This window comes from Amblyomma maculatum, chromosome 1, assembly GCF_055883805.1.
Source record: "Amblyomma maculatum isolate TAMU_Amacu chromosome 1, ASM5588380v1, whole genome shotgun sequence".
NCBI classification, from domain to species: domain Eukaryota; kingdom Metazoa; phylum Arthropoda; class Arachnida; order Ixodida; family Ixodidae; genus Amblyomma; species Amblyomma maculatum.
In genome coordinates, this window is record NC_139344.1 from 49,673,414 (window position 1) to 49,696,411 (window position 22,998).

Genomic DNA, 22,998 nt, shown 5'->3' on the forward strand with positions numbered 1-22,998 from the left:
TCAATGACTGTAGTCAGACTGACTATATCCCAGGGGGGCATTAAGCATCCGGTAATGCCAGTATGTGAATAAATTTGATGTATGCACTTTCTTTGTTTTTGTTGTTTTTCTAAAAATGAAAATTTTGGACATTCAGCAGATCCCAATCTAGCGTATCTCGACATCTATGGCAGATAGAAACATAATTCTTTTTTTAGCACATAGCTAGTTGTGTAGACTATGCAATGTTGGAAGCAGAATTTTTAATTATGTTTCAGAATTGTTTTTAAATGCTCTAGTTCTTGATTGCATGTTAGGCACGGTTTGTACCTTGAGTTTCAATGTCTTTTAAAATCACTTATAATGATAAAAGGAAGAAACTGTTGCCAAGCCCCCCCCCCCCCCCCCCCCCATGTGCCGTTTGTAACCCTTTATGATGTCCTTTTTCCCCCATTGTTCGTGGTAATTAAAAGGAGCTAATTAAGTGTATCCTGGAACTAGTTAACATATCTTAAAAGCAATCACATTTTTGAAATCAGAGCAAAAAACTAGTAAAGGGTGTAAATTTTTATTAAGTTTGGTGCAGAAACAAAAAAAAAATTTTCTAAGAGTAGCCTTTCCCCTTAAATATAGTAATGTGTCATAGATATGCTCCCAATTCATAAGGTTTTCTACTTAAAGGACACCTGAAATGCTACTTGGGGTAACATTCTAATGAAAGCAGTTCATAGAGGTGATCTTTGTGAGTATTCGAGTTAGATTTGAAAGCTTCACGTGGAGCCAATAATTTGCAAATAACTTTTAAAAAGTGGTCCTGGTGATAATTCGTAGCCGATTTTGGCGATGCATCGCCACACGCAAGCCACCTCATTTGGGCACGCCCACTCACTGGCAGCTCCCAAGTTAGGCAAGCGGGACGGGGCATGATGATGCGCCGTTACGACTTTTCTTTTTTTTTTTTTTTTTTGGTTGCGTGTCAGTGCAGGTTGAGTTGAAGGGGGAGAGGAAGAGCAGCATCATTTTCGATTGCCCATATGTTCGGTGCTAATGAAGCTAGCTTAAAAATTTTGGGGTTGAAGACAGGATTGATGGGATACTTATTCCTAGTATGCATTTTAAAATTCTATTAAATAGCTTTTCATGGGCCCTTGAAGTGGTCAAAATCACAGGCATTAAAATTGTCCCAGAGTTAAACTAGTTTTTTCCCAGTTAATATGCTGCCAAAAATGTAGAAAAATAGGTCAGCGCCATTATTTTTTTTTGTGTATGTGTGCCTTGGCTTATAGGGTTTAACATCCGAAAGTGGCTCAAGCCATGAGGGATAGAGTTATGGATGTTGATCACCTGGGGTTCTTAATGTGCGCTCACATTGCATAGCACACGGGCACCTTGCCTTTTGCCTGCATCGAAAAGCAGCCATGGCAGGAATAGAACCCACGTCCTTGGGCTCAGCAGTCGAGTGACCTAACCACTGTGCCACCAAAATGGGGAGGAGGCACTGAATGTAGTCCAGCTTTCCATAGAAACCCGCAAACAGAGCCTATATAACTAAGCAGCAATGCATAGGTTGTACACGTGCATACAAAATACACTGCTTGACTCTTTGCCATACACTTATGCTGCAAGCAAAATCACATTTTTGTGATCATTAAATGTTTTGAAAACTTGTGACGGGTAACTGTACAAACGAATCACAAGCAATACTCACAGTGGTGACTTGCTGTCAACAACCCCATCTCCAGGGAGGGTCAGCTTCTCCAGCTCGCTCTTCAGGTTAAAGTCGGGCACCGCACGCTCCATCAGGGAGACCAGGTCAACCTCCACCTGCTATGTAGAAAGAAGCTGCTCTCAACCTGGAGTGCGATATTCAGACACACTAACTGCTGTAATCAGATTTTGATCTTTCAGTGCATTTGCAAGCTAAGGAAAAAAAGACTACAACTAAGACTGCTAACATAGCAGGAGACAAAAGTCAAGAGCCGAGGATACATATATAATTTTTTGATGATCACTTGTACACCCTGAAGAGAACTAGTGTAGTATTACTCTGTTATGGGCAACGTTACCCGTTTGTAGAGGCTGACACAATATAATTAAATGACTAATGTAAACTTTCCTCGCAATCCTGTTCATTTGCACCGGTTTGAAAGCTATGCAGCTTCCCGCACGAATCATTTCCAAATTTGCTGTTTCCGTGGCCTCGATTCAGATTAGTTCTGTGAGCAACCTTGCGTTTATTATGTCACAAACATTAGTTGCACATAATTGCCAGATTCCGGTGCCAACAACAAATCCTAAGACTAGTATTAGGTAATCTTAGGCGTTTTATGGACCGAGTCGTTATTTCTAGCAACTATTTAGCCATTAAATGCACAAACGAGTGTTTTTTGACTGATGCCTGTGACTTCATTGCCGCACCAACTGAAGCTTCGTCCCTTGCCACAAAACAAGTTCGAATCCAATTTGCCGCTTTTACAGTTGTAGAAAAGTTCTACTTGGTAACTTGAAAAATGATTTGTTGTGCCGGAGACAGCAGCCTGAAGAAATGCAATGCAATGGATACTTGTTGATGAGATTTTTCATGGTCAGTGAAAATTAGAACGTATTACTCGAGCATCATATTATCCAAAACAGACCCCGAAAGATTGCAAAAGAACCATACTTGGCACAAAAGTTACTTTGTGTTGCCGCGCTTTGCAAAATCTGCCCTTTCATGATAAAGTTTATGTTTCTCAGCGTCCAGAAACAAGCTTTTCTGAAACGTGTAGAATAAGTCACAATTTCGCCGCTTATTTTGGTCTGCAAAGCTGCAAAGAGTATCTAAAACCTGGCACTCTGTCAACTTCGTTGAGAGTGCCACCCCCACAGGAGACCTCGTCAAAAGAGAAACGCCCAGAGGTGTTATAGTTATTATAGGAGCGCAGCATCTTCACAGGCTGCCAAGGTCAGCACTGCAGACTGCCACAGCGAGGGTGCAAAAGTGAGGCACCTGCTCCGAAAATTATTAAAACCAGAGAAGTGAGTGCATAATTAAGAGGAGTGGAAATGGGGAGCCCTACCCTAATTCACTTTAAAACTAACTTCAAATTATTAGCATTTATATTTATTTCTTGGCTCATATATAACTTGGTATCACAGTAAATGCTCTGTCAGTAGACATACCAGACATTTAAATTTGGCAAAATGCCTTTACTGTTCTCATCCTTTTCAGGCAAGAGCACAAAATAAACTATAGTGCTGACTTCTACTGAGTCGTCGTTTTAACTACATTCATATATCTATTTCACACTCAATGACATTCTAATTTCAATCCCTACGTGCTAACTAGAAAGTAAAGTGATGGTGCCTGCAATTTTCAGTAAGCAGCTATGGTTGCTATTTTCGTAAACATTTTAGGCATAAGAATGCAGTGGAAAAAAAACCTCGTCCAGTTCATCTTCTGGGTCTTCAGCAGCAGCAGAAAGCCAATAAGTTGGGTTGAGTCGCCGCTCATCTACTTCCGCGAGCACGTAAACAGTTCTGGAGGCAAACTGAGCTGACAACCCATCCTGATCAGGCAGCACAGGTTCAGCAATGTCTGTAACAAAAAAAAAAAAGAAAAAAAAAAAAAAAAGTGGCAAATTATAGAGACAATGATTAGGCTAATAGCAGCCCTCTCCATTTCTCTACTTAAGTCAGCAATAGCAGTAGTTTAACATGAAACAAATGTGACCTGCCTTTCTCGGGTGTTGTTTCCTCTCCAAGTAACTCCACTTGAATTGCAATGCCATTCAGCAAATTCTCAAGAGTTTTTTCTTCTCCAGCATATTCCTGCAAATTAATGACATTTTGATCAACAGCTGAAAGCCGTATGCTTGCTATGTTAAGTGGCGACTCGAACCCCTAAAACAAAAGGAAGCTTGCGCAAATACGCATTTGATAAATTTTGAACACTTCGTCAAATAATAAAACATTTAACAGTCAATTCATTGTTCAACCCAAGTGTTCGATATTCAAAATCTCAGAGTATTTGTCCCAAAAGCAAAGGACATTTCTAGAATACCCGTGTCATGCGGTTGCGGTTCATTGTACCTTCCCCGGGATGGCACTGCAGCAAGTGTGCAGCCAAGGTCCCAACTCTCGGACATTTCTTAGGCCCACGTGTGCGAGCCTGTGCGCCTTGGCACAAACTGGGATCATGCAGCTCCCTCGGCTCTTCCAAGGCTGTCTGAGCTGACTGCAGCTTGCTGCAGCCACTTTCCTCAGCATGAAATGCTCATACCAAGCTTAATGTCATGAGCATGTGTGGACCTAGTATGTATGTCAACTCCACCAATATCTGGTGGCCATTTTTGCCGCAAGTCAACAGAGCTGCATTGAGTGTGAGAAAGCTTCACTGTGCTCTCTCTCTCTTTTTAATGCAACTTTATTATCTGCCAGATGTATTCGAAAAATTAATTTTAAAATGATTTGAAGAAATTACTCTGAGTCGAATTCACTCTTTAAAAAAAAATGAATAAAAACTGTCATCTGCACAGAAAAAGTAACACCAGAAGCACAATAGCAATAAAGCACTAAAAGATAAGCACAAATGACCAACCAACGGGGAGGCCTACAATGGCGACGTGCGGTGCTGCAATCCACGAGCATGCCGATAATGAGAGCACCTGGCCTTTCCCGCTTTTTAGTCTAAGAGTATTTTAGCAAAAAGTAGTCCCCTGATATAAGCTTCTTTCTCATGAACCATACTTGGCACAAAAGTTACTTTGTGTTGCTGAGCTTTGCAAAATCTGCCGTTTCATGATAAAGTTTGTTTCTCAGCGTCCAGAAACAAGCTTTTCTGAAACGCATAGAATAAGTCACAATTTCGTCGCTTATTCTCTATTTTTTTGTGAATGGCTTGCTAATATGATATTACACCTTCTGATAGCAACGCTGAAAAGGAAGGCTACGTGTACAGTGACACATCGCTGGCAAATGCCTGCATCAGCACAGTGGCACACTTGACAAAAGCTGCTTCCTTCTGACCTGCCATTGCTGTAAATGTGGGAACAGCCGGGCACTGCCGGTATCAGCATGCGGACCACAGCGCTGTGCATAGTGTCGTTCTACCCTTGTGGTTGTCTGTCAACTATGCTAATCTCCTCTGGTTGCCGCTGTAGAACTTATGGGCACACATTGCATGACAACAATGCACTTCCCCTCTTCTACAGATACCATGCACAAGAAGTGCTGGTGCAGGCTGCTGGTTCTAGTGGCTTTCCTTCATCCCCCCCCCCCCCCCCCCCCCTGCACGCTCCCAACCCTTCTCTACTCCCACTCTGCTAGAAGGGCACAGTGCATCTGCAGCCCCAGACTCCTCCATATGTGCTACCCCTTGAGCAATGAGGAACAATTGATTTCGGGCATTAAACCCCGTAAACACTTCCCATTCCTCATACAAAAATGGACGAATGGAGCCTGTTGGCACATTCCATGCTGCAAGAAGGGCACCGAATGACCTTCCCAGTTTATAGACACGTGCAGTCCAGCGTTATTCACAAAATCCTTCACCCAGAGGCTGCAACACACACACACTCCTAGTATGCACTACTGTATGATGTACACAGCCAGAAAGTAAACCCATGCTTGCTGACTCTGTGTCTAAAGCCTTCATTGCCCCATGTCGGTAAGCAAACAAACCTGATGTGGTGTTCTTTGTACGCTCACAGCACAAGCTAGCTGGGTTTGAGCCTGCGTAGCCCAACCCACCATCTAACACTCGTGCACTTATGCGCTATGAAATCACTGAGGGTCGCCAAGCAAGCCAGTGCCATTGAGCTCTGTGCCAGGTCTCCAAAGCAGGCAGAGAGGAGCGCAAGACAAAAGTACACACCAGCAGCATCTTCTCCAGCTTCAAAAGTGGATGGGGCTCCTTGTCCTCTTTTCTCCCCCAACCCAGATGAGCAGCCATGTCTGCGGCACTCAGGTGCATAGTGCGAAGCTGCCCCAGGGAAAACATACCCTCCACGTTGCTTAGCGTGCGAAGCAGCCGCACTGATGCAGACAGCGCTGAAAGGAAGTCCGAGCTGTCCCTGCTGAAGCTCGTGCTCAAACGCTCAAACAGGAACCACAGGCTCAGCTCCTCCTTGTCCAGCGCTCTGTATGTACACGCGTTTGAAATGGCCAACAAAGGTACAGCAGAAAAAAATAGAATGGCACGGTACGATCCAACAAGACAAAAAACACTTCAGGGGCAATCAATTGGACCGATGTCAAGCAAATGGCACAGCAGTTTTCTTTCATTTGCAAATCGATTTCAATTAAGACTCTCTTCATATTAATTTGTAGTTGCTGCTGGGTAAATCTCAGTACTTCTTCCTATCCCCTGAAAGTGAAGAGGGGGGATTTCGCTGCCTCCACCTGCCACGGCGGAGACTTTCTACAGATGCCGACACCAGACAGTTTCCACCTTCATGAGCACTCTTAATGCTACCACATTAAAAAAAAAGACAGAACAGGAAAGGCAAGAAATAGTGATGGCGGTGGAAGCGACTCAGGCTACAAGGGGTGCCATAGTGGAGGGCTCTGGATTAATTTAGACCACCTGGTGAACGCTGACATGCACCGACAATGACAAGGACACCTTTTGTGTTTCGCCTCTTCCAAAGAGCTGCCACCTCAGCCGAGAAAATAAAATAAATGGGAGCTAGAAAAGCAAAGCAGCAATGGGGGCTAGTTCCTTTCACCTCACTACTCACATACTCATGCAGATACTTACAAAAAGGGCACATTTCGTAATAACAAGAAACTACAACATGGAATGCCTATCTGGCATTCAATGTACAAAAGTTTTATAATTGGCTAGTCCATGTTTTGTTTTTTATCCCTATCTCATTGAAGGCCAGTAACGTTGCATTCGCAGCAAAGCGCAATGAGGTGAAGCTGACTAAACAAATTACGCAATACCCAATGCTTTTCTTTCAGGCTTTTCCCACACACGCTATGCCTCAAGTTAAAAAGGAAGGAATTGCCAACTGCCACAGTTTTTCCCTGTGGAACTGTGCTGCACGCTGTCAGCATCGCAGCAGTGGCCAGACACTCAGCTTGCCTGGATGGCAATGTATGCTGGCAGCGTGCTGCACTATATTTTTTAGCTGCATCAACTTTGACAAAAAAGTCCACCGTGCGTAGGTTGGCCTTAAAAGCGTTACTCATGCTACACCAATGCAGACTTGATTTGCGAAGTAGAATCTGTACAATGCACAAAATTCTAGCATTTCAAAAGATAGTGCACTTTCCTGCAAATCACGCCTGACATTTCCGAAAGTTCTGTTTGCAGGATATCATCTATATCCAAATTTAGAAGCAGAAGAGTTTTAAAAACCCAGCAACAATCATCTATATCCAAATTTAGAAGCAGAAGAGTTTTAAAAACCCAGCAACACTCGTAACTCTAATAAATGTTTTCTGCAGTTTGAAACCTCTTCTTGCCTCTTTGACTAAGAAAATAAAAATCTCATGCAAACATTTTTACTTGCACATTATTCACGGACAATGGGTGCTGGCACCTAAGCTACATGCAGGGAGAAAAGATGCACTCACGTCTTTACAGCATAAAAACCAAAGTCGTGCTCTGTCAGCATGATCAGTATCCTCAGTGCCAGCACCACAGTGCTATAGCTGTGAGAAGTATTTGTCAAATGCTGGACCAGAGATGAGCATATTGTGTTGAGCAGCTCTTTTGATGGAAGAGCGTTCACAAGCTGGCGGTTAGGTAGTGGGGAAAAGGAAGAGAAAAAGAAGAGGACAGTCCTGATCAGGCACAAGAAAAAATTTATGTATGAAAGACAACAAAAATCACAACACACAGCATCCTGCTTTATCAAAATTCAATAACAGTGAAAGCCTGTTAATCCGAACCTCAATAATTCGAAATGTACTACTTCGTCCAGCCCAAGCCGCATAAAAGTCTGCGTTCAAAAAAGCCAATTAGTCCAAATGCAAGTCAGTTCCCCCAAAGATAATCGAATGACGCACCAGCTTGGCACCCGGCACATGGCCAGAGAAACGCTCTCGTGATAGGGTGGCACTGTCATAAGGCTAAGTCGCCTCCAAAACCAGGAGAGATAAAACCAGGTAAAACTATAAAAATATAGGTAAAACCAAACTGTACCATGACCAGCATGGCGACCGGAGACACCTGAGGAAAGCGGGCGATAGCCCCGGCAGTGGCTACCTACTTCTCCCCCCCGCCAAGACTTGCAACAAAAAGCCTATTATTTCAAGAACACTTTTAGCCAAGTCTTACTGTCCAAGCTCAGTGCAGTCCCAGCCAATGGCCATATGCTATGGGTCTGCATCAGTTAGGCTGCGTTCAGGTACAATTGCAATGGTAAATGAGCATCAAAATAGCCCTCCTCTAACCTGAAATGCATGTTGCAGAGTTGACTGCAAATCTCAGACGTGCGCACAATGACAGGTGTGACAAAAAATGGACAGCCAGGGTAGCTTTGTTGCTTTGTGCCACAGAATAGGCCTACTTAGTTTCAGATTTGCTTTTATTTGCTTCGCGCCATTTGCGCCAGCCCACAGCAACTGAGGCTATCGGCAGTGCATCAGCCAGCCAACCGATCACAGCTTTTTGGAAGCTCACTGGCAGCTTTGTGCATTTTCCGCGCTTCCATTCATGTGGTTCCTCCATTCAAAAATGTGAACTCGTCAGGTGTCGTTCAGCGATATCATGCAGTTCTGCTTTGACGCTACTGACAATGTGCCCACAAGAAGGTATCATAACATATTCTGTAGCAATGCTATAACCAAAGGTATGTTACTGAAATTTAGCACAAATGATACACAGAAGCTGCAGTTGGAAAAAAGTAAATTAATATTTGATGAAAAAGTTTACAATTGATCTAATCTTTTTTTCGCACTGTACCTTTCTCTCAAAAATGAATTGAAACAGCACTGGAATTAGCTGTGCAAGTAGGAATATATACCGGGTGTGTTTTTAACTGTTCATAGGCCTTTATTCAATACACATCGATAAATCTATGATATATTGTGGCCGATTTGTTTGGGCGCCCGTCTCGGCTGCAGGAGGTGGTCAGTTCGAAACCCGCTGCCGGACACCAACCGGTAAAATTGGGTACAAGCGTCCCCCAGCCTGGCGCCCGGCTCTTATAGGGGTGTGCATTTGGAAGAGGCTCTGCTAACCCTGCTGTGCTCCTTCGAAGCGTGCCCTTAGGGTAGAGCATCCGCCTTGTGTTCGGGAGGTACCAGGTTTGATCCCTGGTGCCGCTGAGCAGACACCTGCTTTTTAATGGGTACAAGCTTTCCCCCGGCCTGGTGCTCGGCTCTTTGGGGTGAAATGTTTGGGAGAGGGGTCATAGGTCTCAAATAGTTGCTCCGGTGCGGCAGTGATCCACCATCGGACAACAATAAGTCCGCTTTGTGTGGCAAAAGCCCATTATGTGGCCCTTTTTTCTGCTTTTCACTGTCAACCCGACCTTTGCAGGTCATTAGTTTGCTCGAAACTTTAAACCCTCGAAGGAGCACAGCAGGGTTAGCAGAGCCTCTTCTAAACGCACACCCCTGAGAGAGCTAGGCGCCGGGCCGGGGGACGCTTGTACCCATTTTACTGGTGGGTGTCCGGCGGCAGATTTCGAACTGACCACCTCCTGCAGCCGAGATGGGCGCCCAAACCACTCGGCCACGACTGCGACTCGGGGATATATCTTGATTTATCGATATACCTAACCATGGTGGAAGAAAGTGAGGTGATCGAACAGCGCTATGAGGAGTGGCCGCTAACACTGCTACGCATGACGCAGCCGCCAGGGGCAGCTCCGGTACTGGGGGGCCATTCTCGTCTCTCGTTTCACTGGCACTTCTATAGGTGCACCTGGAACGGGCACTTGATTTTGACACATGTCGGCGTTCACCTGCCTGAAACATTTGTTTTTTTTTTTTGGTTGCAGGTATACACCTTTATATTTCTGCCCATCTTCTGAGCTACAATTTGGCTCAGGGACGCATGAATGATTTCATTCATTGCTGATATGCAATTTTAAGGTTTACAAGATAGTTTGGTAATGCAATATTTTTTGAAAGCATGTGAGGCAGTGACACGTTAAAGGCGTTCAAAGAAGTGCAAGGTAACTAGATTAGCCTCCACAGCTGCCAATATGCGCAAGTTGTCAGATGCTATCGGGATAGAAAAGGAATGTGGACACCGTGGGGCATCTACGAGCTTTGCTATTCGAATTTCTTCTAATCGTGCTTCTGTCCAGGTGGTAGAAGTGCGATTAGAAGAAATTCAAATGACAAAGCACACTGTTTGAATAACATGCTAATCACATCAGTTATAATACAAACAACTCTAATGTTCTTCTTTTTTTTTTTCTGCGACTGAGATACAAGATAAACAGCAGAGCCCATAGGTATGCCAATGGGTTTGCATTGCTCTTTTTTTTTTTTTATCACGCTGTAAAACATTACGGCACAAATTCAAGCTAGGATGCTACAATCGATTGTTTTACTTGTATATGGGATGTGTAACCAGAGAAAGCTTTGCAGTCAGTAGTTTTTTTTTATTTTTTTTTATTTAGAATAAAAGCCGTACGTGTGAGGCATATAAGCATGTATCTGATATCGTTTAAGGCAACTGGTACCATTCTACTTGAATGCTTAAACAAAACTTAAATGTGCATAAAAATTAGTATAAAAACACAGAACCGCAACCAGCACCGCATGTCATCATTCTCGATCTGCAGACGCACATACACACTGTGACCAGCTGGGGCTGTATCAAATAATATTGGCGAGCACACTCAGCCAGTTCAAAGTTACTCCACAGCTGTTTGGCTTTGAGTTACCGAGTACAGCTGGACATAAGAAGCCTCGCAGCAACCATGGTACATACGCCTTAATTTGTCTGTTGAGAGCCAACTAGCTCTTAGAACGTCTGGTTTTTTCGTTGCCACAATTGCATATAGTAGCTTTGTGGGCTTTCTCAAATTGTGTGACTTGTTTTTTTTCCCCGACCGTTTTTGTCTGCTGAACTGTCGCAACCTCGCTGCAACATAGTAATTTAGGGGATGCGCTGTCATATTTGCTTTATGCTCAGTGCATAGAAATCCAATGGAATTCGTCGATGTTGAAGTAAGCATTAAGTTAACAGCATATCGCTTGAGGTGTACAACAGCATCGTCTGGTATCAAAGTGCACAGCTGGTAGATATCGGGTCAGAGCACATGCGTCTCTGCAGTCGCAATCTAATAGACTCCGTGAGATGGTCTCGCATATCATCGTACACACATCAGCCGAGTTGCCCGTTACCCATGAGGCATTGTTGTTGGTGGCATGATGACATGACGGTGTTCTTTTTTTGGCCACATAAAGCAGCAATCCGTTAGGAGCGCGTTCAAAGCGCGCACTGGGCGTCGTCTGCTTGAGCAGACGACACGTCTCTCTCCTCCCTCGAAAACAGTTATTATTACGAAAGCAATACTACGCCAGGTCTAACCGCTCGCCGCTGTGTGCCATGTCCGTGGTCTCCTGGCAGGAGCTGCCAACTTGGGTCTCTCGTTTCACGGTTATGTCAGAATCAGCCTACCAGGGACCCTGGCAATCACATTATCCCTATAGGCCACTAAGGCACGTTCATACGGCTTTATATGTGGGCTGGGGAAAAAAAAAGAAGGAGAAGAAGAATGCTCGGTCACCCGCAGCTAATGCCTTCGCTCCATATTCGCTTCAGCAGCGTTGAGCCCATCTAATTTTTTTATCAGTAAACGGTTCGAAAGGTTCTGCCTGTTCAGAAATAGATGTGTAAACAACAAAAACAGAAAAGACTCAAGGTTATGGTTTATGAGTGGTGACTGAAATGGAAAATTATCAGCGCATGCGCCGCTGCTCCATAGGCACGCCAGCAGAATAAGTGGAGGGGATGGCCCCAGAGCGGCGGCCCTCTCTTCCGAGCACACTAAGCAGCCTCTCTCTCACTGCAGTGTGGTCGCGCCGTCGGAGCACCTCTCTTTCTTCCACCGTGTATCTAACTACAAGAAACATCGATGTGGTCTGTGGAGGTGGTTTGTACAGCAAGGCGAACATTATGTACTATCGGGGACAAATGTCTCTGGACCAAGCGTCTGGCGATTTTGGACTAGAAGCACAATGTAAACACATTATCACCTTATTTCTCTAGCACACATGAAAGAACTATAGTACAGTGAAAGCTCGTTAATTCGAACCTCGATAATTCGAACTACACTACTTGGTTCGGCCAAGCTCCATAGAGATCTGTGTATAAAAAAGCCTGTTAATTCGAACGCGAGTCGGTTCCACTACAGATAATTCGAACTACGCACTGCCGCGTCTGGGCGGCTTGGCGCACATCACGCGGCCAAAAAAACAAAAAGTAAAGAAACACCTCCGCGATCGGAAGGCATAGTTAAAGACCGCGCACGTCCAAAGCGTGGACAGAAGATGGAACCAGGTAAAACCACGGAAAAGTGAGTAAAACTTAAATGGCGCCATGACCAGCGCGGCGGCTGGTGGCGTTGGAGAGTGGGAACGGCGGCCCGGCAAGGTCAGTGCATGGCCGCGGCGGCGGCTGCCTGAGCTCGGAACTAAATACTCATTTATTTCAACCCTGCTAATTTGGAAATAGGGATAAGTACTGTCGGAGCGGTCCCAGCCAATGCCCATGAAAGACTATGATCTCGGACAGGCACTACGGGTTACTTTTTCTTTTCTTTTTTTTTTTTTTGCTATAGCCATCCATCCTTCCAACCATCAGTTGTCAACAGGAAGCATGCAAGTCAGCCGCGATCATGCAATCATGACGCCTGGCACCATTCGCTTCAAAAGCCGCTTGCTGCTATCCCGCGTTCCGATTATTGGAGTGGCAGTAGATGCGCCCGCCCGTCCCAGTGGCTGGTAGCATGATAAAGCGAACATACTGAAAAGGAGGCTTGTACAACCCGACAAGCGCTGGCACTTTGCCAAGTTTGCTTCCCCCCACCCTGCTGGAGCTAAAGTCAAAAGATAAATACGCGGTTATCAGTGCGCATCATCTTGGCCCACTGCCAAGAAATGTGTTGTGGACTGTGACAGCGTGAAACGAAAGGACACGCTAACGACTGACGCCTTTATATTTTTTTTTCGCATTGGTTGGCACAAATTGGGGCTGGGTGGGTTCATTATGCGAGCGAAATCGTTACGAGTTCGTTACGCGACTAAATACGCTACATTTACGGTAATACAAATGGTTCTTGTTAGTTTTTTCGAGGCCATTCGATAATTTGAACATCGGATAATTTGAACTTTTTTCCCGGTCCCGTGAAGTTCGAATTAACTAGCTTTTACTGTACAACTTTCACACCGACCAGTATGGTTCAAGGCTACCAGCAGAAACGAAAGTCATGCGCATTGGTTGAAGTTTGTGTGGCCCACAAACTTTTGTCCCCGACAGTATGCGATAGACTTTAGCAATGAAACGAATAACTAAACTTAACTAATAAACTCTTTTACATTTGACCTTAAGGGACAACATTAATATTAGGAATTGAAGGCTGTCCACATAAAAGTTCAATCCTGCTTTTAAAATTTCTTTATCAACAATACAGCTCGAAATATTTAACGTCAAATGTAAGAATTTTTTAGTTAAATAATTAGAAATCCATTGCCGATAAAGAAAACTTAAAACTGGACTCAATTTCTGTGTTGACGGCCTCAAAGGTCTTAATATAACGTTAGCTCTTGAAACCGAAGTAAAGTTCATTTGTTAATTTTAGTCAGTCGTTTCCTCACCGAGATTTATCACGTACATTGCTGCACAATCCGTCTGCACAGACCGCATCGGAGTATCTCTAGCAGGGTTTAAGATGATCTGTAAATCTGTTTAATAAACACCCAGTATATTATATAGTGGTCCTAGAATCATAAACCTAAAATAAGAACTACATTTTCTGACATTTCTTTTGTTTTGACGAGCAAATCTATGCACTGAAACTAGGGGTGTGCGAATAGTAATTTAATTTTCGAATACGAATCGATTATGTTTGTTATTCAATTCATATTCAAAACTGCTTACATTTAAATATTGTCGAATACACCAAAAATTTTATAATTCACTGCACCGCACACTTCACCACAATGCTTCCGTGCTGACTATGCAGTGAGGTCCCTTCAAGAAGCGATAGGGGCTGTTTTACAAAGAGGAACCTTCCTGACAGTGTGTGCACCACACTGCGCACTTCACAACAATGACTTGACCACGTTTACTATGCAGTGAGGCGTCCTCAAAAGGCTCAGGGGCCTCTCTGCAAAAAGGGCCTTACCGACAGTATGCGTGAAGTAAAGCACATGACGAAACCGAGAAAAATATGCTATTCTCACTTTGGTTTCATCTCAGATGCAGATAATCCTTGTGCAGATGTTCATCAGGTAAAATTACTTTGATGCAAATGGTTTTCGGCAGATTTTTCGCGCCAATTCAATAGGGAGCTTTTGGTTAATTTGGACATTTTTCTGGTCCCTTCAAGGCAAAATTAGAGAGAGTTTACTGTAAGAACAATATGACACCTCCACCCAGTTCCATGCAGGTCCTTCCTGCACAAAACACTGGTACATAGCATCTCACATAAAGTTCATAATGAATTTTTTGGGTATACACTTCTGTGTAATTCTACTTTTGCAAATGCAATTTAAATTCTGAAATAAGCAAGATGAACAATGCTTTTTTAAATTTTCCTTTTTTTTTTTCACTCATTAAATATTCGATATTTGAAGGCATTCCCCCCCCCATATTCATATTCGAATTCGAATATGGGGGAAAAACTAAAGTATGTGTATAAAGAACATTTTTTTTTCTTGCAGTAGGAGACTACAGTGCCTGCATAGCTGTAAATTTAAACCAATATAATGGGTGCGAACATCTGAAAGAAAGCAAGGCTGAATGCTTTATGATGCAGTGCAGAATATGTGCATGACTTAACATACCAAAACGACACTGGCTATGAGGGATGCTGAAACAGGGGACTCTGGATTGATTTCGATCAACTGGGGTCCTTCAATGTGCATTGAGGCTACTGACATTACACAGTATGTGGGCACCCTGAATTTCGCCTCAATTGGAAAGGAGCTGCTTAATGAGGGGCACTTCCCTAAATTGTAAAAAAAGAAGAGAACAGCAGATATGAAATGCACGAAACGAGAAATGTCACGTGCTTACCCTTCTCAATGCTTGGCCCACATCAGGCTTCTCATCCCCACTTGTCTTAGAAGGTTGAGAGACCTGCAGAAACCACAGACACTATTCATAAACAAGTGTCGTTACAAGTAACGAAACACCAAGGAAGTGGTGTACCTCATCATGCTCTGAATAAAACAAACTCAATAAAATACATATTTTTTTTATGGCTCTCCGCATATGCCTATCTGACTAGCCCCGCACTGCACTGCTGAACAAGACCTTGATAAATGTGATTAGAACTGCTATACTTTTGCATGAGATTTTCAAGGGGATATTTTCACTACTTTTCGACATAACCGGGACCAATATGTCCAGGGTGAACTGTAGTAATGATATCACAGATGCTTACCCCAATAGCCGAGTCAGGTGGGCCATCTTCGACATGTGCAAGCGCAATCTCTGTGTCACACAATGCCTGAATTGTTGCCTGCAAGTTAGTTACAAAACAGCCATGTAATGAAGCAACCACAACTCAGCGTATGCCCCGTAAATAATGCACTTTGGCAACCCTTAAAAAAGTAAGAAAACAGCTAGAAAATAGTACGCCATTTCTGGTACATTAATATTACTGAAATTTTTTGGCCTCGCATGAAATTTTTGAAAAAAAAAAAAAAAAAAAAAAGAGAATGTGACTGCATCACAGAATTAAGCTCTGCAGTACTTTCCACCTGCATAATTACAGCCTAGCATGCACAAACAATGGTATCTGCTCAGCTTAAAACAAACACAACATCAGCACAATAAGAAAGAGCAACCAAGGTTGATCACCAATGCTCAGTGAAGTTGAGACAGCACAAAGAAAACACCTGTAAATGAGGGCTTTCAGGAATAGAAGGCCTGCATGCAATTGGGATAATAAAGGACCTTACATAAAAATAAACAAACACTCTCCAAGGTTTTCTGCAAATAAATTACTTTTAAGTGATAAGAAGCAAGCAACACGCAATTTATACAATGTACGAAAGAAGGATAGTCAACAGCTTTGCTCATATTGTTATCTGCTGTACCATGCAGGCATTCAGCAAGTGAAAAACGAAGTGTCTTGGTGGGTTGACGAAGACGATGTTGAGTGTGTAGTTGAGCGGTTAAGCGGTGCCCATCGATTCCGGAGTGGTGTTGCCCACTGGTGCGTGATTTCCACTCGCAACAATATTTAAGCAGCAAAGAAGTGAAAAAAAAACAAAAACCAAAAGCTACCCACACTACTCAGCAATCAGCAGTTCAATGCTTCTTGGATGTGGTTTTGTATGTGGAGTGCATGCACCATATGCAATATAATAGCGCTAAAAAATTGCACAAGTGGTGTGAAATAATGTTAATGCACGCTTGCAGCAAGAGGCAGTTATAATTAAACAAACAAGCACATTTTTCTGTGAACTCCACCCCCTACCCTCTCTCTCTCTCTCTCTCTCTCTCACACACACACACACACACACACACACACACACACACACACACACACACACACACACACACACACACACACACACACACACACACACACACACACACACACACACACACACACACACACACACACACACACACACACACACACACACACACACACACACACACACACACAATTGCTTGACTTACAATGTCATTTGGCTTAATGGGGGAAAAGAAGAAAATTGAGTTAAATTTCACAAAAATAAAATGTGTTTTACCAGAATCACAGACATAATGTGCTGGTTGAAAGTCTGCTCGAAAACTCCTGCAGCAACTAATGTTACAATAGCATTCGTACTGTAATTTTGTTTAGCACTTGTCTAATAGGAGGAGAATTAGATCTAGAAGACAAAGAGCCCGAAGAGATATGGACTGATGTTCGTGGTATAATACAAGAAGTTGCTACTAAGGTAGTTCCAAAGCAAAAGAAATGCAAGAAAGCAAACTGGTTATCTGAAGAGGCTTTGCAAATAGCTGAGGAAAGGAGGATGGCAAAAGTTATGGGGGAAAGAGAAAGATACAAGGTTCTCAATGCGGATTTTCAGAAAATAGCAAGGAGAGATAAGAATGCCTTCCTGAACATACAGAGCCAAGCAGTTGAGGACAACAGCCAGTTAAGGAACACAAGAGCTCTGTATAACACAATCAAAGATATCAAAGGAAGCTTCTGTGCTAAGCTGGGCGTGATAAAGGACAAACGAGGCAAGAACCTCACTGAAGCCTCAGAGATAAAGAAGAGGTGGCAGGAATACACAGAACTGTACAAGAAGGACCCGAATGTGCAAACCCAACATAAGACGGTTGTGATTACTGATCTCGAGCCGGGCATCCTGAAGAGTGAAGTTGAATGGGCCTTAGCCAGCCTTGCTAAGAACAAAGCTGGCGGAATTGATGGCATTCCAGTTGAGTTGCTTCAAAACCTCAACCATGATGCTGTTAACATTCTGCATACATTATGTCAGAAGATTTGGACAACCCTGCAGTGGCCACAGGATTGGAGGAGGCCAGTTTACATCCCCATTCCAAAGGAAGGCACCGCAAAAGATTGTTCCAACTACCGCACGATCGCGCTTATTTCGCATGCTAGCAAGGTGATGTTGAAAATCCTCCAAGGTAGGCTGCAGCAGTATGTGGATCGGGAGCTTTCGGACAAGCAAGCTGGGTTTCGCAAGGGCAGAGGAACTAGAGACCAAATTGCCAACCTTCGCTGGATCATGGAAAAAGCAAGAGAGTTCCAGAAACCCATCTACTTCTGCTTTATTGATTATGCGAAAGCGTTTGACTGCATAGATCACAGCAGATTGTGGCAAGCTCTCCAAGAGATGGGAGTTCCAATTCACCTCATCTGTCTCCTCAGGAACCTGTATGAAGGGCAAGAGGCCACAGTCAAAACTGGGCATGGTCTTACTGATTGGTTTCCGATTAAGAAAGGAGTGAGGCAAGGCTGCATACTGTCGCCCTGCCTATTTAACCTATATGCAGAGTGCATCATGAGGAAGGCCGGTCTGGACGAGTCTTCAGCTGGAGTGAAGATTGCTGGAAAACGTATCAACAACCTTAGATATGCGGATGATACCACTTTAATGGCAGAAAGTGAAGTGGAACTCAAGAGACTTCTGATGCGCGTACAAGAAGAGAGTGAGAAGTTTGGGCTTAAACTGAACATTAAAAAGACAAAGGTCATGGCGTCTTGCCCTATGAAGTCCTGGAGCATCAAGGGACAAGAAGTGGAAGCTGTGACAGATTTTCTCTTCTTGGGCTCCAAGATTACCTCGGAAGGAGACTGCAGACATGAAATTAGGAGACGCCTGCTTCTGGGAAAGAGAGCCGTGGTTAGCCTTGACCGCCTAGTAAAGAGCAGACACATTAGTCTGTCAACCAAGTTCCGTATAACTCGTGCTATGGTCTTTCTAGTTGTGACGTATGGATGCGAGAGTTGGACTGTGAAGAAGGCTGACCGCCGAATAATCGACGCGTTTGAATTGTGGTGCTGGCGAAGACTCTTGAGAGTTCCTTGGACTGCCAGAAGATCAAATCAGTCAATATTGTCGACCATAAACCCTGACTGCTCATTGGAGGGTCAAATTCTAAAGTTAAAGCTCAGCTACTTTGGTCATCTGATGAGAAGAGAGGAGTCGCTGGAGAAAGATTTGATGTTGGGAAAGGTTGAGGGTCGCCGGAGAAGGGGTAGGCAGCGAATGCGATGGTTAGATGGCATCCTCGAGGCACTGCAGATGAAGTTATGTGATGTTAGGAAGATAGTGAGAGACCGGAAAGCGTGGCGTGACATGGTCCATAGGGTCACGAAGAGTCGGACACGACTGAACTATTGAACTGACTGAACTGAATCGTCACTCCAGACACTATCATAGTCCAAACACCATATGACCACAGCTCGATTCCGGTACAGGTGGGAATATCAAGGAAGTGGTCTCTGATGACAAGGTATTTTTTCAAGATCTGCAAACTGGCAAATAACCTACCATTATGAACCCTATGTGGCAACTTTCTTTTCTTAAGGAACAACAACCGTACCACACATATTCAGTGAAGTGGTTACAGTTACAACATTCTCCAAATATAATATGTATTATTAGTTTTTACTGCAACATCCAATGCAGGGTAAAGCAGTCTGAATCCAATTACACAAGTGCAGTCACTCAACCCTTCAACATACTACAGTCGAACCCGGATATATCGAACTCGACCGGGATAGCGAAGTAGTTCGATATATCGATAATTCGATATACAGAAATCGGCTTGTGACGGCACTTACGATGCAAAAAAACGATACCGCATGTGTCGCATAATCAACCCACTCGCATAATATACCCACCCTTATCATTTGCACCCGAGAATTCGAAAAAAAAAAAAAAAGCAATAAGGCCAGCGCGCTCACATGCGCATCTCAGTGACGATGCAGCAGCGACAGAGCGAAAATTTTCAAACTTGGAACTGCGTCCCTCTCGCCGCTCGAGCCACCGCGGCAGCTCAAAACAAGGTTTCTGTGTCGCCGCGGCAGAAATCAGAAATCGCGAGCGTTTTCGCTTGCATGTCGATGGCGCGCGTCACTGCGTCACTCCGTTTCGGTCCTCTCATCCACAGCTCATTTCTTGGCAGCGATAACGTCAGGGCGCGTTTATCTTTTGATAGCTCCTGCGGTGACGGGGAGCGAACTTGGCAGAGTGCCCATGATGGCTTGATTGCACAAGCCTGGTTCGATTTATCACGCCGCGCTTAGAGCGGGCATCATGATCGCAGCAGCTGACCGTGTGCTTTCGTTGATTCATACATGCAAGGATAAACGACTCCCGCAAAAAAAAAAAAAAAAAAGAGAGAGAAAAAGCCCTGCCACTTCTCAATGTCCGCAGTCGCCATATCTTATGCTACGCCGCGCGTACAGCACACCAATAAAAATTAATGAATCTCGCAGAAAAAAAAAAAAAGAGAGAGAGCCACGTCAGCCGCCGCGCGCAGGGGGTTCGCAACACACGCTAAAGCGTCCGACGTCTGTCTGAAAACTGGCTGAGCTGGCTTGGCGCATGCGTAGCGCGTGCTGAAGGAAAGAGATAGCTCGGCAAAAGAATGGGCACACCCAAGCACATGGCTTGCAAACGTCATGTGCTGGCGCGCGGGAAACGATAACTGCAGATGCCCGCGCCTTTGGGGAATGGGTGCGGCGCTGCCCAGACCAGCCGTCGCCGAACTGTCCCCTCTCATTCCTTCCGCGCGTGGCTTGAAAACGTCACGCGGCAGACGGCCAAGGGTGATGCGATCGTCTTTGGGGAAGGCCCACTTTCCAGTGCGTGGTGCGGAGTTCGATATATTGAACGACCGGTGAAATTGAGTTCGATATAACCAAAATTCGATATATCCGGGTTCTATATAGCCGGGTTCGACTGTATAGTAAGTCCCACTTGGACTTCACAGGACCGGAGAAAGTGTCTGAAATGACTCAATGTTGGGATTACCACTGGGGAAAGAAACAAAACAAAAACATAATGTGCCGCACATATATTTTCATCTCTTGAAAAAGATATAATAGTTGTTTACTTGTGTGAAAAATCTGAGTGGAAATGACCATTTTTTCGGAGTTCCAGTAAGTAGTCACATATCCTGTACATACATCCTGGCCATGCCACCCATGAACCAAGAAATGCTTTCGCATTAATAAGGAGGGTGCCTTTACATTTCACTAGGATGCCAGCGCCATGCGTGCTATTAACCAAAGTGCAGCCAACTTCCTTCGAACTAACGAGAGTTTAGGGACCGGACAAGGTGTCCGAACGATTCAGTTTTTTTAAAATTAACGAGGGTTGAATTAACGCAATTATGCTACATGTTAGCCACAGCTTGTCACGGGCTAGTATAGTCCTTTTCTCAATGCAGTCTAACATTACTGTCACATTCCAAAAGAAGAGAAGAAATCCTGACACTTGGATTCCATGGAGACAAACTTAAACTGCCTAAATACTATTAGTTAAAATATGCTCGACTCACCAGAATGCACTCCTGGACTTGAATGTGTGTGGGGTCGTCACTAGGCATGTTTAACAGTGCCAGAATGTAGTTAAATATGTCCAGGTACTTTCCACTGCAAAAATACACATTTAACATGACACAATGAATAAAAGAAGCAACTACATAAAGGCAAGCAAAGATTTTTCATGTGCACCATCACCCAAACTCCGCAACTGTGAGATCTGCGACTCTCTGCAGACATGATAGAGAGCTAACCCCCATTCTCTGTACTTACAAATATTAATATGCTATACAAGACTGCCTATTGCATTTGTCTTCCTGCAAGCACACACACATATGGAAAAGTTTCAAAGTAGTTAAACCCCTCTATAACAGAGACATGCTGGAGAGAAAATTCTATTACACGAGAGGCCCATTATAACCAAGGCTCATATTCTCATTATTAGCAGATGTGCTCCTACTTTGATCCTGCCACCTAGTGACAAACTTTCACAAGAAAGGGCTAAGATATGTGGGACTAGTTTACCAGCTGCAAAAGTTGCTGTTAAATTTCAGTCTACGTGACATGGTGGCACTCCTGAAAACATATCATGACTTCTACTGCATGGCCAGCTAGCTCCAAAGATTTCTAGCACCAATGTGCTGCAAATAAGTCGCTAGCCCTTGGTAGCTAGATGCTGCAGAACCGGCAAACAATTTCAATGAACGATGTTCCGAGAGAATCAAAGCACTAAAAATTTTAATCGTGAATTGTAAAAGTTTAAGCCTTCTCTCTAGCGTCCTTTCAAATGACATACTTCGTTACTCCAACCAGAAATTAAATAATAATAATAATAATAATAAAAAAAGGAGCCTTATGTAGCTGCATGGAAGTACATGAAACACAGCTGATGACGAAGAGCACACCTGCATTGGGCACGTGACCACACTACCACAACTTGAAGAGGAGGGGAATGAGAGGGATGAGAAGGCTTGGAGGGCACAGTCATCCTTGAACTGTCAACTGAATTGACTATGTTAACCGAACTGTTTTTGCATCCTGCCCACTGTGGCAGGCAGCAATAAAATTACTTCAGCTGCCACCTACAGAGGTAAATTTAATTGAAACCTAATCTAATTATCACTTTGGCAGGTGGCAATTAGATTACCTCACTAAGTATAGTAATTAAGGTCTTAAAGATGATGCTGTAAATTCCATGGTAGAATGTAGGGCTACATGGCTAAGCCAGTCCTCTAAGAAAGGCCCACTTACTAAACCAAAAAGTTCAAGGTAAGGAGAAAGCTGCCCACTAACACAACAGAGCTGATAACTTACCCAGACTTGAAAGCCTGCAGTGCTGCCACTTTGAAGGGCGCGTGAGTGACCAGGAAAGACGTAAGGTCCAACAAACTTAGAGTGCCACCAGTTGGGGGGCAGTTCTGCGGCGTCAGGTCGCGGGTCTCGCCTCCATTGCAAGTGCCAAATGGGCTCACAAGGGAGACATGCAGGGCATCTAGCACCGCCCGCACAACAACTGATGCTGACGGGGCGGCAAGGTCGGACAGCTGCACACACACTCGGCGAAGAAGCTGCTGCAACGTTGAGCATGTGGAGTCTACACATGTAAAAGAGAGGCCACAGTTTGACCCCACTGTAAGGCAGCACTTAGAAAAAACAATTAGCCCCCCCCCCCCCCCCCCCCCCCCCCCCCCCAGTGAAAGCTGACGAGATCGCTCATCAAAGGTGTAATTTCTTGTTGCAGACGAGCCCAGCTATTTGTGTATTTTGTGCCACTGTGTGTCCAGTTTGTAGCGAGTACAGCTATTTGTGTATTTTGTGACACTGTGTGTCCAGTTTGTAGCGAGTACAGCTCATTGAATACAAATTT

At 44.1% G+C, this 22,998-nt stretch overlaps 1 protein-coding gene across 7 annotated transcripts in view; it reads right to left on the reverse strand.

Annotated features, from left to right (window-relative positions):
• vir (VIR_N domain-containing protein) overlaps positions 1-22,998 on the reverse strand; it is a 228,572-nt gene that overhangs the window by 61,375 nt on the left and 144,199 nt on the right. For all 7 annotated transcript variants that reach the window (XM_084588113.1, XM_084588114.1, XM_084588112.1 and 4 more), the window contains 9 exons: positions 22,446-22,725; positions 21,149-21,242; positions 15,546-15,623; positions 15,176-15,238; positions 7,543-7,703; positions 5,834-6,098; positions 3,696-3,789; positions 3,402-3,556; positions 1,688-1,806 (listed from right to left, as the gene is read on the reverse strand). In XM_084588113.1, the coding sequence (XP_084444239.1) occupies positions 1,688-1,806; positions 3,402-3,556; positions 3,696-3,789; positions 5,834-6,098; positions 7,543-7,703; positions 15,176-15,238; positions 15,546-15,623; positions 21,149-21,242; positions 22,446-22,725 (1,309 nt within the window). The remainder of the gene's footprint in view (positions 1-1,687; positions 1,807-3,401; positions 3,557-3,695; positions 3,790-5,833; positions 6,099-7,542; positions 7,704-15,175; positions 15,239-15,545; positions 15,624-21,148; positions 21,243-22,445; positions 22,726-22,998) is intronic.